Below are 17,719 nucleotides of genomic sequence, written 5' to 3' on the forward strand. Positions count from 1 at the left end.
GGATCAAACATTACCCCTATCAATTGTAATATAACAGGTAAAATGCGGGAAGATCATTTCTCAAATATTTATGCTGCGCCTTGCGCATCAGCTGACATCATCTACCCAGTCATGGCACTTTCACGATAATGGAGGTGGAAGACGCTATAAATCAAAGTGCAGGTAACAAAGCACCCGGTCCTGATGGATTATCCATCAATCAAATTAAATCAGAGCCTGAATTTTGGTCACCTCTATTGTGTAATGTTTTTAACAACTTGTCCCACACCCCTGCCCCGGAAACCTGGTCTAATAGTATTATTGTCCCCATCCTTAAGAAGGGTGACAGACTCAATCCTAGTTGTTACCATCCTATATCTTTAATTGATAACACCTAGAAGATTCTAGGAAGAGTCATTTTTAATAAGATCAGGGCCTGGGGGGAGGACAATAAGATTTTACACCTGTGTCAGTTGGGTTTTAGAAGTAATGTGGGGATTGTGGAGCAATGTCTGAATTTAAACCAAATAATGGGCAAATACACTATAGCCAAAAAAATTCCCATTGTATTTGGGTTTTATGGATTTAAGTTCTGCTTTTGATTTTGTTAACCGCTCTCGATTATGGGTTGTTCTTTTAAATTATTGGTTGGATAAAGCACTTGTATATTTCTTGGCCCACCTGCACAGTGACTTGAAAGCTCGCGTTAGGATAAACAATGAAGGGGAGGTTTCAGGGGACTTTTTAATAGGCAGGGGGGTGAGGTAACGCAAGTACTTCGGTGCTCCTGTAGGGATTGACTACCCTAGTATCTAGTTTTGCTCGTTGTATCTTCCTAGATAGACTGGATGTGTCCTAAATCTCCATTTACTTACCTTTTAAGTGCCCATTGACTTTCTATTGACTCTCGTGTGAGTGTACTGACACTGCACGGGCCGCCTGTGGGCCTCCTACTCCTACCCTAAGGGTCAGATAGTGTAGCCCCAGCGATTCCCTAGGCCCTAAGCCTTCTCCTTTCCCAAGTCGTGGTTCTTATACAACTTACTTAGTATATGGTTTTACGCGCCCCTAGGGCCTAACGCACAAGTTACTACTTGTGTAACGATATATCTGTAAGAGACATTAGTTAGTGATAGATTCCTTACCTTAGAATATCCCCAGGCGTCAGACTGGATCCGGAAACTTTTGCGTAGCAATACCCCTGCGCGCCGGTAGGCGTCGTCTGCGGCTCCGCGTCCGTCGTCGGCGTCGTGAGCGCCGGGATGACGTCGGAGTACTTAGACGGCGCCCATGCGCGCTGACGTCAGTTCTGATAACACAGCTTTTCCGCGCCAGATACGCAGAGCCATGATAGAACTAACACTGGTGCCATGAAACTAGGGCCCTGAAAGGGGATGACCTTAACCCTAGATATCGGTTCGCAGAACGGGGAGGATGGGTGGGCAGTAAGGAATCTATCACTAACTAATGTCTCTTACAGATATATCGTTACACAAGTAGTAACTTGTGCATCTGAAAGAGACACGTTAGTGATAGATTCCTTACCTTAGAATAGATACCCCAGCAATACCAACCCCGGTGGTGGGTCTGCGAACCAATATCACACCAGAAAGTCCTGGAGGACGGAACGGCCACAGAAGCCATCCCTCCGGACTTGACTGTCCAGGCAGTAGTGTCTTGAGAACGTGTGCAGCGAGGCCCACGTAGCTGCCTGGCAAATGTCCTGCAGGGGGACACCGCGGCCCAGGGCAGTTGTCGTTGCCGTGGCCAGAGTGGAGTGAGCCCGCAATCCAGCCGGGGGCTCCTTCCTCGCCATGGAGTAACATGCTTGGATACACAAGATGATCCACCTAGAGATGGTCCTCTTGTGCACAGCCTTTCCCTTCTTCGCGCCCACGTAACCAACGAAGAGTTGGTCATCCACCCGGAATTGGCGTGTGCGATCTAGGTAGTAGGAGAGCGCACGTTTTGGATCCAGACGGTGGAGCCTCTCCTCCTCTTTCGAGGGATGCGGAGGCGGAAAGAAGGTGGGCAAAGTGATGGACTGCCCGATGTGGAAGGCCGTGACAACCTTGGGCAGAAAGGAAGGTCGTGTACGTAACACCACCTTATCAGGATGAACAGACAGGAAAGGTGGAGAAGAAGAAAGAGCCTGGAGCTCACTCACCCTCCTGGCAGAGGTGATGGCAACCAGGAAGGCCGTCTTTAGAGTAAGGAGACGAAGAGGGCAGTTATGAAGCGGCTCAAAGGGAGCACACATCAGATAGGTGAGAACCAGATTCAAGTCCCACTGGGGCATCACGAAGGGAACAGGAGGGAACATGTGCGTGATGCCCTTCAGAAATCTACTCACAATAGGGGACTTGAATAAAGAAGGCTGATCTGGTAGCCTCAAGAAGGCTGATAGAGCAGAAAGGTACCCTTTAAGAGTGCCCAGAGCAGAGCCCTGCTGGGCAAGGGAAAGAAGAAAGAGCAGCACTTCCGAAAGGGGTGCAGAGAGAGGATCCACAGCCTTTGCTGTGCACCATGCCACAAATCTGTTCCACCGGCAGGCGTATACCGACTTTGTGGAGGGACGCCTGGCTGCCAGAATGATATCACAGACTTCGGGAGGCAAGTCAAATGGCCTCAACTGCCGGCGCTCAATCTCCAAGCTTGTAGGTGGAGACTGGACAGGTTCGGGTGCAGGACCGTCCCCTGCTGCTGCGACAGAAGGTCCTCCCGAAGAGGCAGACGAATCGGGGGATCGACTGACATGCTGAGTAGCTCGGGATACCAGTATCTTCGTGCCCAGTCCGGAGCCACAAGGACGACCTGGGCCCGGTCGTGCCTGATCTTCTTCAGCACTCTGGGCAGAAGTGGTATAGGCGGAAAGGCGTACAACAGACCGCAGCTCCACTCGCGACGAAAAGCGTCTCCGAGCGAGTGCCGTCTTGGAAACTCCAACGCGCAGAACTGCTGACATTGCGCGTTCTCTTCTGTGGCGAATAGATCTAACCAAGGCTCTCCCCACTGTCGAAAGAGACCTTGCGCCACGTCCGAGTTCAGACGCCATTCGTGATCCATCATGCACCGGCGGCTGAGTTCGTCCGCCCTGGCATTCAGAGAGCCTGCCAGGTGTTGAACCACCAGGGTCACGCCCTGATGTTCCAGCCACTGCCAGAGGCGCAGAGCCTCCTGGCAGAGGGTCCACGACCCCACACCGCCCTGTTTGTTGCAGTACCACATGGCGGTGGTGTTGTCGGTGAACACTTGCACTACGCTCCCCCTGACAGAGGGGAGGAATGCCTTCAGTGCAAGACGAATCGCCCGCAGCTCCAGAAGGTTGATGTGGAGCCGGGACTCCGCCGGAGACCAGAGGCCTCTGATCTCCGCCTCTCCCATGTGGCCTCCCCAGCCCTGGAGGGACGCGTCCGTCACAACTACGTGCTCCGGCTGGGGTAGGGAGAGGGGTCTGCCACTGACCCAGTCGCAGTCCGTGAGCCACCACTGCAGTTGCTTTGCAGTGCCCTCCGAGATCAGGACATGATCGGACAGGTTGCCCTGATGCTGGGCCCAATGAAACTTCAGGTCCCACTGCAGAGCCCGCATCCGCCACCTGGCGTGACGCACCAGAAGGATGCAGGAGGCCATCAGCCCCAGAAGCCGCAGCGTCAACCTGACCGAGACCCGGGATAACGGCCTGAAGACAGGAATCAGAGCCTGAATATCCCGAACCCGCTGTTCGGGTGGGTAAACCCGAAACTGCGCCGAGTCGAGAACCGCTCCGATGAAGAGGAGCTTTTGAGAGGGACACAGGTGTGACTTCGGCACATTGATGGAGAACCCCAGCAAGTGCAGGAGGTCGGCCGTAGTCTGGAGGTGGCTGACGACTGTCTGGGGCGAGCCCGCCTTCAACAACCAGTCGTCGAGGTAGGGGAAGACTGATACCCCCTGCCTGCGCAGATGGGCTGCGACCACCGCCATCACCTTCGTGAACACCCATGGGGCGCTGGCAAGGCCGAAGGGGAGCACGGTAAACTGAAAGTGCTCTTGGCCTACCATGAACCGTAGGTAACGCCGGTGGGCCGGCAGGACGGGGATGTGGAAATAGGCGTCCTGCAAGTCCAACGCTACCATCCAGTCTCCTGGGTCCAGGGCAGCCAGGACCTGAGCCAAAGTGAGTATCTTGAACTTCTCCGTCCGGAGGAAGCCGTTGACGTTCCGCAGATCCAAGATAGGGCGTAGGCCCCCTTTGCCCTTCTTGGGTACCAGAAAGTAGTGGGAGTAACAACCACGTCCTACTTCTGGCCCAGGAACGTGCTCGATGGCCCTCTTGGCCAAGAGGGCCGAAACCTCCTCTTGCAGAAGTTGCAAGTGATCCCCCGACACACGGTGGTACTGAGGTGGCATGGATGGAGGGGAAGACTCGAAGGGGAGGGAGAAACCCCTTCGGACAATTTGCAGCACCCACCTGTCCGAAGTGACTGTATGCCAGTGGGAGAGGTGATGGCGAACCCTGCCTCCCACTGGCGTCACATGGGCCTGAATACTCGGACTAGGAAGGTTTTGAGGCGGGGGCTGCTGAGGGAGGTGTGGACTGGCCTCGCTGCTGGCCCCGACCACCGCCACGGCGGTTCCCACGTCCGCCACCGCGTTGCTGAACATTCTGCGGTGCGTGGCTGACGGTCCGTGGTGGGGCGCCCCTTCCGTGGCCACGAAAGGAGCGAAAGGCACCGATTGCTGGCGTGGGGCCGTAAGGCCCAAGGACTTGGCCGTGGCCCTGGTGTCCTTGAAACGTTCCAGCGCATGGTCTGCCTTGTCGCCGAAGAGGCGACGGCCATCAAACGGCATGTCCAGGAGGGTGGCCTGGACATCGGCCGAGAAGTTGGCGGACCTCAACCAGGCGTGGCGTCGAACCGCCACCATCGTTGCCATCGCCCTGCCCAGTCAGTCCGTGGTATCCAGCCCACACCGGATAGAAAAGCGTGCCGCATCTCGGCCGTCCGCAAGGGTTTGGCTGAGTTTAGCCCTGACCTCCTGAGGGCATTGTGGCAGCACCTCCGCAACCGTGTCCCACAGAGTGTGGGTGTAGCGGCCCAAGAGACAGTTGGTGTTCACAGACCGTAGCCCTAGGCTCACAGACGAGAAGACCTTCTTCCCGAACTGCTCATATCTCTTGGATTCCCTGTCGGGCGGGGCCGACGGGAATGCGGTTTGGGAGTTAGAGGCCTGGATGACCAGGCTCTCGGGGGTGGGATGGGTGGACAAAAAGCATGGGTCGCCCGGTGCCGGGCGGTAGCGTCTGGCCACGTTCCTGTCCACAGGGGGGCCTGTGGCGGGCTTGGACCAAGTGCCCAGAAGAACGTCACACAAGGCCTCATTGAACGGCAGGAGGGGCTCCGCGGAGCCGGACTGCTGTTTGAGGACCTCAGTGAGGAGATTAGTCCTCACGGCCGCGACGGGGAGCTGAAGGTTTAAGGCCTTAGCTGCCTTCGTCAACACTACGCAGTAAGCAGAACCCGCCTCCGAAGCCACAGTCGGGGGCGACGTAAATCCAGTGTCTGGCGAGGTGTCAATACCACTGGCCTCCCCAAGCTCATATGTCCAGTCCTGATGTGACTGGCAATCACGTGCCAGAGGGTCCTCGGACCCCTCCCATTGCTCCTCGTCACCTGGCTCCTGGAGACCAGGATTAACAGCCAGGGCCTCCTCGTGGAGATAGAAGTCTCCAAAGGCCGACGGAATCGGCGCCCAGCGGCGCCCCTCCGACTCCTGAGTAGGATCGTAGGAAACATTGGGGGCGGCAACCACATCGGCTGCCGAGGACGACACCTGAAGGGACGGCGCCGGCGAGGTCGTAAGGTCGACCGGCGAGGTCCCAGATCCGGAGCCGGATCCAGCGAGGTCGCGCGGCGCCGGGGCCGAAGCGCCCGACCCGGAAGGACCTCCAGACGGAGCCGATCGGCCCGAAGGCGCCACGGGAACCGACTGAGGAGGGAGGGCCCTCATGGCCATGAGGTACCTCTCGACCTCCTCCTGCGACGCGCCGTGCCCAGGGACCCGAAGGTGTGGGGCAGGCGGCGACGCTTGCGACTCCCGCGGAGCCGCGTGGGCGGTGTCGCCCGAGTCCCCGGCTGCATCGAGCGAGCGTCGGGGCGGGTCGGAGGACCGATGGTGTCGCTCCGACCTCTCATGCCTCTTACCTGAGGACTTGGAACCAGACGATCGGTGTCCACTTCCGGAACGTCGATGACTCCGACCTCGCGACCTGTCCCTCGACCTCCCGTGGGACCGGGACCGGGACCTGGCGCGGGGCCGAGTGCCTCAGCTCGAGACGCTTGCGGGACCGCTCCCGCCTAGCCTTCGACGTCAGGGCCCGGCAGTCGGCGCAGGTTCGATCGTCGTGGTCGAGGCCTAAGCACTTCAGGCACCGGCGATGGGGGTCCGTGACCGACATGAGTTGGCCGCACTTCGAACAAGGCTTGAACCCGGGCATCCCTGGCACCGATAGTCGAGACAGTCGACTAAGAGAAGATCAAAAAGGATCAAAATTTTTCAGTCAAAAAGTGACTGGGGGTAGAGCTTCTTCCGGATCTGCGCTAGCTGGCGCGGAAAAAAGAAGAACTGACGTCAGCGCGCATGGGCGCCGTCTAAGTACTCCGACGACGTCATCCCGGCGCTCACGACGCCGACGACGGACGCGGAGCCGCAGACGACGCCTACCGGCGCGCAGGGGTATTGCTACGCAAAAGTTTCCGGATCCAGTCTGACGCCTGGGGATATTCTAAGGTAAGGAATCTATCACTAACGTGTCTCTTTCAGATTGTACATTGTGCTATTTAAAGAATTTCTGAGAGTAACTTGTTATGTGCTTTTGCCTCTGACCTCATAAAGAGTTCAGAGGAGTGTGTTAGTAAATAAATACATATATATATTATATATATATCCTGTTTGGTGTCCTTTCATTTGGTATTCAAGGGGTTACATATGGTAAAACAGCTGGCTTTACACGCCCTCAAGAGTCTTTTAGCCTAAGACTGTTCTGTCCACGCTAACTCTTGGATAGCTGGTCTATAAGGTTGACTTTACAACCATCACCATAAGGGTTGTTTATTTAAAAACTTGGTAATGCCTCCATTTTAACTTAACTTAAGCAGGTATATTATATTAGCTATGAATGTGAATGTGAAAAGAACATGCCATCATGGAGAAACCAAGTTCTGCAACCAAGAACAGCGAGTGTTGCAGTAACCTGTCGCTTTAGGGGATTTCCATCAAGTACTTGTACGTTTACGGCAGTGGTCTTCAAACGTTTGAATGCTGCACCCCCCACCTCCACATATAAAAAAATCCTATGTGCCCCCCCCCTCAATTTTTCTCAATTTTTCTACTAAATTGGCAATGCTTAAATATGTCTAAACATATTTCAACAATGCAGCTAAGCTCCGTTACCCCTTTTTACACATACTCCTGTCAGAATATAATGACAAAAATGGTTAGTGATGGCCCATTACAAAGTGGCTTACTGCCGCTCATGTTTTTAACACTTAAAACAAAAGCACGATGCTTCTCTTGGCCAGAGACTAGCGCCACCACTGAGATAACTTACGGCCCCCCAGGGTGGTCCGCTCCCCAGTTTGAAGACCTCTGTTTTATGGGAACTGTGGAGTAGTCATTAAAGCGGTTGTACCTTATTTTCTGGATCTACAGCAAGATCTTCAATTTCCCCATTATGAGCTTTGAAATCCATCATTTTCTTCATACTGGGATACTGAATGGAAAAACACAAAGTGAGAAGCTGAAAAAGAATACTAGGCACAGAGATCACACAGCCATTTGCTTCAAGTATTCATGAACTCACAAGGTTAATATAGCCTTATAGCCCGCCGTAGAGGGCTATACCGGCTATTAAAGGCCCTCTCCAGCGTTAAAGGCCCAGAGCCGAAAGAGAGGGCCTTTAACAAGGGAGAGGGACTTTAATAGCGGTATAGCCCATCTACGAAGGGCTATAAGGCTATTAGAACATTCTGTCACTAGAGGGCAGAATGTTCTAACTAAAAAGAACAAAGCCTTATGGGAGCGCGAGGGGATTGGAATCCCCTCAGGCTCCCTGAAGCCTTTGTTCACAGCCAGAGCTGTGAACAAAGAAATATTGGAATGTTGGAGCCCCGGGCTTCTACCAGCCATTATAAGCCCGGAGCACTCCATTGTTTTCACTGGAGCTCCCAACATTCCAATGTTCCAATTCAAGTTCTATGGAAAAGGAAACATACAATCGCTTTCCTGTTCCAATGGAATCCACTTGGTGCAGCCATATGGTTTTCAGTCAAAAGACACAGTGTGCTTTTTCAGAAGTTCTTGGTAGCACAAATTTACCCATACTAAAATACTAGTATTGAAATTCAAAAACATGAAAGTAACTAGTTTATATCCTTAATTATAACTATGTCAATATGTAACAAACAAGGAAATAAAGATACACAAAATAATTCAATACATGTGCATTTTTATAGGCTCATTCTAACTCAGCTAAACGTAACAGAACATTACACGGTTACATTGACAGTCTTCAAGCACTATCTCAGAGACTAATGCTAACTTGGTAGCATTACACAGGCCTTGAGCAACATTTAGTATTAGCCTAGCTGCAATACTGTATACATTACGTAGGTAACCAATCAGGACTATGTATTGTATTGTAATTGCATTTATATAGCGCTTACTACCCCATACGAGGCGTCAAAGCGCTTTTTCAGCGAGTAGCACGCTACTCCGGACACATAGAGGATTAGTGTTGAATTAGTATAGTGAAACATGCAAGTACATTTTAAGTGGTGGATAGGTTATTTGGATTTGGGTTGATAGTCTGGAGGATAGAGGAGGAAAAATGGTTTGTATTTATTTAGCGCTTGTTACCCATGATGGGGTGATAAAGCACGCTACTTCGAAGGCCCATAAATGATTAGTGGTGAATTAGTATAGTGAAATATGAAAGTAATCTCAGTGGTGGATATTAGTCAGTTATTTGGAGTGAGAAGGATAGTGGAGGGATAAAAGGGGAAGAAAGATTTGCATTCTTATAGCACTTGTTACCCCTGATGGGGTGTTGAAGCACGCCACTCCGGAACCCATAAAGGATTAGTGGTGAATTAATATAGTTGAATATTGAATTTGAGAAGTGAACATATTAGTCTGTTAGTTTTTATTGAAAAGGATAGTGGAGGGATAAAAGAGTGAAGGGTTTTTGGTCTTAGCAGTAGGAGGAGGCTTTTGGATGAGTAAAGAGGAGTTCTGGAGGGGAGGAGTCAGAGGGAAGAGTTTAGAAAGGTTTGTTTTGGGGGATAGGTATAGTGGAAAGAGGTGTCAGATGATGTAAGGAGGGATAGAGTAGGAGAGAGTCAAGAAAGGGTTATTTTGAGGATCATAATAGTGGTATGGAGTTTGGGATACATGTGAGTGGATGTAGAGGATACATTGATAGATGCATGGTTTGCGCTATATAAAACTTTATGAATAAATAAAATAGGCTGAGAGAAAGGGTAGTGTATTGGAAATGCTAAATTAGAATAAAGTGATAAATATATAGATCGATAAGTACCTTAAGTTTGTAGATGTGGATATTGTGGGCTGGGTATTGCTAAATGGGAAAATGGGCAGCATTTTTGGCCCTGGCCCTGGTCAGTTTCGAATAGTCTCAAACAGGCAGCTGCCCTTGTCCTCTCCGCCCTTAACAGGCTCAAATAGGCAGCTGCCATTGTCCTCTCTGCCCTCAGTTGAGATGCCCTAACCCTGGTCTTTTATAGCACTGGCAATCCGGTGACCACTTCAGCCAATGGGACCCCTCGCCCTAACACTATCCAATCACAATACTAGCCCTAAAATCTAGAACCAATAGTAGACCAGGACCTTACAGCCAATCATAGCCCTAGTCCAAGCACCCAATCAGTTAAAAAATCCAGAACTCTACGTCCAATAGAGGCCCTAGCCCTACCAGTAGTCTCAACCCAAGTCCAAGCAACCAATGGTACAGGAAGCCCTAGTCCCTACTTCCAATAGAAAGCCTAACCCTACTTTTAGTCCCACAACTAGTCCAGCAACCAATCACACCAGAAGCCCTAACCGCTACTTCCAATTAAAGGTCTAACCCTAGCCCTAGTCCCACCCTACCCTCCTAGCGACCTCAGACAAGGTTTGCTGGCCAGGAAGTTGGGGAGCTGTTTCTCCTATTCAGAATCTCCTAGGAAACAAACAGGCTCAATACACACTTTGGACTTCTGCAGGTAAAGGCCTTACTAACTTGAAATCTAACAATACTGTTTGAATAGAACTTTACTCCCCCCTCCTGGCCAAAAAACGAAGTGCACACTCCCTAGTAAACACATTTTAAACAGCTCACAGAAGCAACCTCTAATGTAGAATATCCCCGTTGCTGTGGGGAGGGGGGGCTGAGTCACTGGCTTCTGAACACAAATGGTGGCTGGGGGTGCACTGTTTTAACATTCAGGTCTTCGCACAAGTTGGAGGGGAAAAGGAATTGTCACCAGGAATGAGAGGGATAAACTACAGAGTTTGGACTGCAAATCCCACAATTTAACACGTGAAATGGAAGCAATCATGGGCAGCGAAAACCACAAGTTTAAAACACAAAACAAGTGATAAAATATGCACTCACAGGCAGGTTAAAACTACAATTTTAAACTGTAACAACCACAGGTAAAGACAGTAATCACAGAATGGGAAAATAGTTTCTTTAACAACTTTTGTTTTGGGGAAGAGACAGCACTAGTCGGTCTCCTTACCACTTCCTGGACTCTGCTCACTGCAATCTGCGGCAGAGGAAGGCTGCATCTCACAAAATGGAGGCGAATGATCCACGAAAGCACAAATATCACAACTTTAATTATTTGTGAGTGGTGCGGCTTTCACTTTAAGTGCTTCTTTTTCCTCCACAAACCACTACCAGATATTTTAATTTCTCATCTCCAAGGAAGGGCCGTCTGCTCCAAAACATGGTTTCTCCAGACGACCTTATTTTTTAAGAGTAATTTGTAGAGAGAATCTCTTTGTATCTCTCCTCTCTACACAGGAGGGGAAAGTAGCAAACACAGGCCACTTTCAATATAGCAGGAAAGCACGCTGATCCGTTCTCATTTTACAGTGCATTGTAACTTTTTATAATTACTTAAATTAATGAAAAACGAACTATTTTAATCATGCATCCCAAAACGTGTCTGTTTGCTTTGCAAGCATTTTTGATATTTTGGAAAAGCATGCACACGCTTCACAAAGCTTTTTATAGGTCTCACCTAGAAATGCTTCAAAACACTGCGAGACTGAGACGCCGCCCTCCCCCAGCCTTCTCGCTCCACCTCCACAGAAGTCCATTAGTTATCTCACTAATAACTATATATATGGCACTTACTGATAAGTGTTTATTACTACCCAAAGTAGCCTTTTTTAGCATCCTTAAAATAAGAAAGGATTTAGTAAATAACAGCTAGGCTCTAAATATATGCCTTCTTGTTTGCAGGCAGGTCCTTGCTGCAGGGTCATAACTCGCTAAGCTATATTACAATGACCTTACCTTTTGACCGGCAGGTAACACAAGGTTCTATGCAACAAGAACAGTAAAGGTTTTGATTTGTTCTGCATTCCGTCCATCAATTGTGTGTCTTTTGCTCCGTTTGTACAGCACACACTACACGTGGCAGTTATTTATCAAGATAACATAAAGGAAATGTGACCTCATGAAATGGGTTTGTTTTTTTTGCAGAATTTTATATAGCGCGAACTTGACCTGAATCGGATATCAGAGCGCTTTACATAGCACCAGTTATGTCACATGAGAACAGACATTCATTTTTGTTAGAATGTTAAGCTGTGAAGAAAGGCGCAGCAAGATACTGTAAGGTGACCAGTAGAAGCTCCATAATTTCTTTTGTGAGTTCATATGCGTTTGGTATGTGTTTAATTGTGTGTGTGTGTGTGTGTATCTACCGATGGAATGTGTGTTGGCTTTGCAATGCTTTGTTCTAAGACACTCTCGCCGCTGAGTGGAACGTGCTAATACGGGGCTCACTGCCACTTTCATGCCTTCGTCTCCCGCCATCATCCGGTACAAACCATTTCACTTAGCTGCCAATACCTGCCTGTGCCAGTGCGGCTGCTTAATATATTAAGAAGAAAATCAATGGCATGTTAATGGGAAATTTCCAGGCTTTCGGTGGGGGGTCCTCATAAAAGATGTATTTTAAATGGCACGCGCCGCTCTTGCCATCATCAGGCAAAGCGGTGACGATCCTGCAGGAAAATATGTAAATTGCCTGCGGAAAGGAGACCAGAAGCGAGGTGGAGAGAGGGGGCGCTGTGGTGAACGGAAGGAAGTGACAGGGAAGGCGAGGGCCTGAGGCAGTATAAAGGAAGGAGGAGAAAAGAAGATGGAAAGGAGTAAGGAAAGAGGATGGCTAATGGAGGGAGACAGGAGTAACGCAGTGCTTAATTGTAAGAGGGGGAGCAGGAGGTGAGCCAGCAAGTGGTTCACGTGCAGTCTGTTTTTCGAAGTACATACTCGTGCTTGTGGCGTGCAGCTGCGTACTCCCGCAAGGTGTATGCCGCCACAAACAAGAGTATGTGCTTCGAAAAACAGCTGAACGACGGCTAAAGGTCTACTATGCGGTGCATGCGCGTGAGACCTAAAAAGGGCTAAACACTGTCAATGAAAGAGTCACCCAGTAGGTCCAAGACATTTTCTCTTTTTCTAATTCCCATCACTTTGGATGTTTCATCACCACAGCTCCATAAACCTTTTTTTCTAACTGAGCAGCTAATAGAAATCCACAACACCTCAACGTTTCCATTTGTTATCCCAAAATTGTGGCATGGAGTGTGCCCTCTTGGACCAATACAAGACACAAAAAATGCAGATTATGCAGTGCATAGTTACACTCCAGATAAACACCACTAATGCACCTCAGTGGAATATAGGTCAGTCATTTACAACACATTCAGTCTTCTTGGTTATGTGCACAAAAAAGGAGTCACTTAACTATGATCTGAATCTTTGAGAAATCTCTGTTCAGCAAATAGCAATGTGGTTACAATAATACATTCCACCTAGTAATCACTGCAGATAACCCTGTTGTACCCAACTGTCACTGTGCTGGGATGGAGGTGAAATGAAATGCAATGAAAGGAAGCCCCAGTTTTAAGGCACCATAGGCCAACTGTCAAGCCTTATCAGAAGTGCCCTTCCCAGTATCTTTGCTATCCTCTCACCTCTGCAGAAAAGAACCCAGATACTCTTGAGAGACACATTGGCAACTATTCCACAAATGTTACTATATGTACAACAATTGTATTTAATATTGGTGCCTAGATTTATACACATGTGCAACATCACATCGAAGTTTCTACTTCCACATATTTGGGGCTTTTTTTTGTTTTTTAAAATCAAGGGCATTATACTAGTATGGGTTGAGAACATGCAATTCCACAGTGTATAGAGCCACTCCTCTTTCATGCCGAGGATATAAGTAAACCATTGTGCATGAAATGTACTGGAGATCCTCTGCCTATGTTCAAAGGGAGACCCCATCAATTTTGAAAGGACAATAATAAAATCTAGGAATGGAGGGGCTCCTAACTAATGCAAAGACGTTTTTCAGACTTTCCAGGAAATGTTTAATCATTTGGGTTGAGTAAACACAGTTGTCTGGTAATAACATTTTGGCAGCCAGCTGTACTTTAATAGGTGCAGATGTACCCAAAGCTAAAAGATAAGACAATATGGGTTCTAAGGTCCACCTCCAGATAGAACAGATGCAGAGCCTCTTCCACTGGATGGCAAGGTGTGCAGTGCACTACAGAATGGTCATGGATGTATCTGGGAGTATCAGGTGGCCAAGCAGTAGGTACTCAGGACCCGAGTTGTTAAGCACAATGAAGGCAGGATTGAATAAAGAAACTCTTCTGAAATCTTGGGAGAGAATATCCGTCTGCATCAAAACCTCCTTTGTGGTCAGGTGGGTAACTTGAGCAAATCCTGGTACCGCGACCATGGAGGTCAGTTTGGAGCAATAAGTATTGTTGTCCTTGAAAAACTCTAACAAACAGCAGGAACAAATGTTTTTGATCCTGTGGAACCCCTGACAGGTTATTTTACTGTCTTGGATCGTTGCGGGAGTCAAAGCGCTACTCAACTCTGTCCCACATCTACCTCTCCTCAAACATCTTGAGCTTTTAACAGTCCTCATTCCTGCCCTTCCAACACTATACAACAACTCAACTCCTCCCAACTGCCTCTTCTCTACTTGTGGTCTCACCCCTAATATCTCCCAACTTCCAACTCTTTCTCATAATCCTATCCTTTACCCTCTTTAAACGTTATGTCACTCCTTGTAATATCCCCATGTTTCTTTCCTCAAGCTTAATTTCTGTTTTTATTATGTTCACTACTATCAGTAAACTTTTTCTGCTTTATTTCTTCTTATTCACTAGTTGCCGCGCGGATTAGTGCCTGCTGAGATCATAATATTATATGAATTAAATCATTCAATGCCTTCTACTAGGAGTGTTGTTGAATCATTGATGATGTTCTGTTTCCATTGCATTCCATAATTAAATGATGACTTTACGGTTTGCGCTTTACCAAAAATAGAAAGAAATTAAAGAAATATGCTCTGTGGAATATGTAATGTTATATCCTAGGATACTCCTTTGTGGGGCATTTTTCTTTCAGATGCCTCTCAGAGGGTCTCTCTTACTACAGTATCTGGTACATCTGTTCCAAACTGAAATGCCCAAGTGTTTTGTGGGTTTGTGTTAAAATAAAAGTCTCCAACCTTTTCTTTAGTGAGAGCTGCTTCTGATCAAGGATACTCTTCCTGAGCTCCTAGCAAATTTTATCACAGTAAAATAGTGACCACATATGTCAACATTACAATATGACCACCCTAAGCAGGATTTCAGTAGTGACCACCCAACCATTTCAGCGAGGTTACCAATACAAATGCCAGGAAAAAAGCTTAGCAATATTAAATGCCTGCAGCTGACTATTAACAGCCAGATAAGCCAGGTCTGTTGGCTTAGTGGACTAATGTGTCCACTGTAGGGGCCTGTATTCGGTTACAGGTTCCTATCCCATTGGGTCCAATCAGCCTTTCTTCCATCTGGGGTCGATAAAATGAGTTCCTTTGCGTTGGGTAACAATAAAAATCCATTACTTAGCACCAACATACCCTTTGGTGAACATGCATATACAAATACATGTTATGTTGTCATCACGTGTGGACATGACTCTTCCCAAATCAGCTTGAATAATCAATCAACGCTAACTTGTAATGTGCTCATCAGTTTCTGAAAATACATTTTTCAAATACTGCTTTTCATTTTGGGCAGACAAATGCAACTTTCCAGAAAAAAACCCCGTCCTGAAAAAAAGATTATTTTTGCTTTCAAAATATGTTTTCATTTTTAGGAACTACGCAGTTCCCAAATATTAGCTTGTCATTTTCACCAAGCGCTCACATGTACAAATGCCTTTCACTGACAATTTCTGTTTCAAATGTCCAGGTATTCCAATCACAGGCCATGGATACTCACTAACATCAAGGATGCATGTAATATGCCAATGATTCCCGCCTTATACCCGAGCTACCACTGTGCTAAGGAGGGACACCATATTTGCCTGCATGCAGCCCATATACCAGTCATGGCCATTATTATGTGAGGGGTGGCCACATCTATATTAAGGATGGATAACAGTAGGCCTGTATCAATATTAAAAGGTCAATGAGTGCCAGTATGCCACAACCCGATCAAGAGTGTTCACACTGTCAAGGATGCAATTATGCCATTGTCACTATTGTGCTATTAACAGCCGCAACTGTGCCAGAGATGAACTTCATATGATGGGTGTAGCATCTGCATTTGGTGGTCCTGGACACCAGGCACAGCTTCCAAGAAAAAAACAGTGTTTATTAGGGAAATACCCAACATCACAGACACACATAAAACTGCACACATGCATACACACACATATAAAGATGCACAAGGCTCTTAATGGTCTCATCTTTGGATCCATACCCTGCTTGACTCAGCTCTTGGGCGGATCATGCAACCAACAAACACATTTTCTCCATGGCTCCTGCAGTGCAACACTTTTTTGGTCAGAACTGGTTACTTCTGGGGCTCCACTGACATTCTCTGTTCGCAGGCCTTTGGTCACACATGGTGTGACTGATAGAGTAAGGCCTATAAAAGACCACTTCCTTGTGTCTCAGCTAGATGGAGAGAGTGGAGGCACAGTCAAGTGGCAGACCCCAAAAGCAGACACTGTTTGAGCGTTCATTGGTTTGATCGGCGGTCACTCTAAGGTTGCTAAACTGAGTACAGTTGCCTTCTTTTTGATACATAGAACCTCTGAATGAGGTACTAGGCATGGCTACACCTCTGAGAGCTACTTTAAGGGTGCTGGTGAGCTACTAGTAGCTCCTGGGCTATTCGTTGGAGACTTATGTTTTAAAACGTTGCAAAGAAAGGAGTCACTGGCACATATTTAGGTGGCTACATTGTTTCTAGCATGCTAGACTCCGCATATACAACTGGGAAGGTGCTAGATCAGCCTTTAAACTAGGGATCAATTTCTACAATTCAGCAGAGGACATAGTAAGCACCAGAGATGTGAAAAGTTCTGATCCTTTTCCAGGACCTGATGCTCAACTTTATGCAATGTGTCCTCAATGTAACACAAGAAAACAAGTTACTTACCTGTAACTTTAGTTCTCCAGTATTGGAATCTTTCATAGATTCACATGCCTGAATCATTCCCTGTCGTCGAGACGGGAGTCTACGGTATATAAAAAAGCAGTGCTTAGTAGTGTAGCAAACTGAAAAGAGGCCTAGGTCCATTTCCCTTTTGCAACCCATAGCCTTTGTTATGTAAAAAAGGCCCAAACTTATCCCTGAACCAATCAGAGCTCCTCATCCTCTAGAACACTCCTGAGAGAACCTTCTGCCCCTCAGATTTTTCGCGCACTTGTGCAATAATACACTTCTTGTGCTAAATCCGAGGTGAGCCTCTCAGGGGAGGAGGGTGGGTGCATGTGAATCTATGAAAGATTCCAATACTGGAGAACTAAAGTTACAGGTAAGTAACTTGTTTTTTTACTCCAGTATTGGAACTTTCATAGATTCACATGCCTGAATCAGAATAGCGAGCAGTGAAAAAACAAAGCACATTTTTCTGATAAATCACATACTCATGCAATACCATTAGCAAATGAAGCATAATCTCATATATAAATATACATACTTATATAAAATGTGACTTTGTAAACAAGAGAACTTATGGATGGAGGGATGCAAGAAAGGCTCACCGTTACTGGATGATATTCCGCAGTACCGCCTCTCCCACCGCCGCATCAGATTCTGCGGCTGCCTCCAAGCAGTAGTGCCTGGTGAAGGTGTGTGGCACTCCTCCAAATAATGCAGTGGATGTGGCCACTGCCCTCATGGAATGAGCACGGACTCGTGCATTCAAAGGCTTTCCAGCAGCTTGATGACAGTAGACAATTGCACTGGAAATCCATCTGGCAATTCTCCTCTTTGACAGCGGGAAACCTTTCCTGGGTGCGCTGAAGGCGACAAACAACTGGGAAGGCCTGCGAAACGCCTTAGTTTCTTTCAAGTAAAATTTCATACATCTCTGAACGTCCAGAGAGTGTAATACTCTTTCTGCCGCTGTTGATGGATGCGGAAA

The 17,719-nt window shown here is 47.8% G+C and overlaps 1 protein-coding gene across 1 annotated transcript in view; it reads right to left on the bottom strand.

Annotated features, from left to right (window-relative positions):
• Window positions 1-17,719, bottom strand: part of PREB (prolactin regulatory element binding) — a 101,265-nt gene that overhangs the window by 42,315 nt on the left and 41,231 nt on the right. The window contains exon 4 of the mRNA XM_086928142.1: window positions 7,652-7,732. Within this exon, the coding sequence (XP_086784268.1) occupies window positions 7,652-7,732 (81 nt within the window). The remainder of the gene's footprint in view (window positions 1-7,651; window positions 7,733-17,719) is intronic.

The sequence above is a fragment of the Lissotriton vulgaris genome, chromosome 6 (genome assembly GCF_964263255.1).
Source record: "Lissotriton vulgaris chromosome 6, aLisVul1.2, whole genome shotgun sequence".
Taxonomy (NCBI): domain Eukaryota; kingdom Metazoa; phylum Chordata; class Amphibia; order Caudata; family Salamandridae; genus Lissotriton; species Lissotriton vulgaris.